Source organism: Cariama cristata, unplaced genomic scaffold (assembly GCF_000690535.1).
Source record: "Cariama cristata isolate BGI_N322 unplaced genomic scaffold, ASM69053v1 scaffold33041, whole genome shotgun sequence".
Classification (NCBI taxonomy): Eukaryota; Metazoa; Chordata; class Aves; order Cariamiformes; family Cariamidae; genus Cariama; species Cariama cristata.
Window position 1 is genome coordinate 7,888 of NW_009598086.1, and position 826 is coordinate 8,713.

Sequence of the window (826 nt, forward strand, 5' to 3'; positions counted from 1 at the left end):
AAAGAAGCTCCTTTGTCACTATCTTCACCCCTAAAAATCCCACTAAAATCCATTCCAAATGCAAGCGATCTAGGTCTTCCTTTCAAAACACTCTGTTGCAGCAGCTTAGGGGCAGGTTAGTGAAACGTGAAAGGCCAAGTAACCGGGAAGACAAAGAAAGTAATAACTCTGTTTCACAGCTGTTCCTTAACAGCCAACCGCTTCCTGACTTGGAGGAGTGGATCCCTCCATCTACAAACAAAAGTTTGAAACCAACTTCATCTTTAAAAATGGTTAGATGGGCTACTGGCTTCCAGTCAACTTGTGAGCACGCTGGCAGGAACCCTATTTCTGAAAGCGAGGAGAACAGTGAAAATGATGTATGCTTCCAAAACATGAGATTAAACCCTGGGGATACAGCCAGGATCCTAACGACTCCTGTATCTGCAGGTGTCACCGAGGCCTTGTTTTTAAACAATACAGTCCTGGAAACTTGTTCCCCTTCAGAACGCAAGAATCTCCCCTCAAGTGCAAATTATTCAGGGGGTATATTGGAAGACGCAACTGGCTGGTCTCCTGAGTTGTTCTTCCAAGCACAGACCCCTTTTTCCACTAAGCCAAAATACTAAAAAAAGCTATTTCTATGCTGTGTTCTTTTTAAGACTTTTGGGAAGGAGCCAGTAGAAGAAAAGAGCTATTTAACAATTAAATTGTTTATACGCCTATTAGCATGTGTCTTACCAAGATGAGTTGTGCTTATTTGCAGATCTTTGTACTACAGAGATGGGGAAAACAGAATTTTCAGTTACTATATTTTATTGTAAATTAACTGTAGAATGTGCAATAA

At 41.0% G+C, this 826-nt stretch overlaps 1 protein-coding gene across 1 annotated transcript in view; it reads left to right on the forward strand.

The window, feature by feature from the left end:
- DDIAS (DNA damage-induced apoptosis suppressor) overlaps window positions 1-608 on the forward strand; it is a 6,633-nt gene extending 6,025 nt beyond the window's left edge. The window contains exon 5 of the mRNA XM_009709161.1: window positions 1-608. Within this exon, the coding sequence (XP_009707463.1) occupies window positions 1-608 (608 nt within the window).
- Window positions 609-826: the final 218 nt, after the last annotated feature.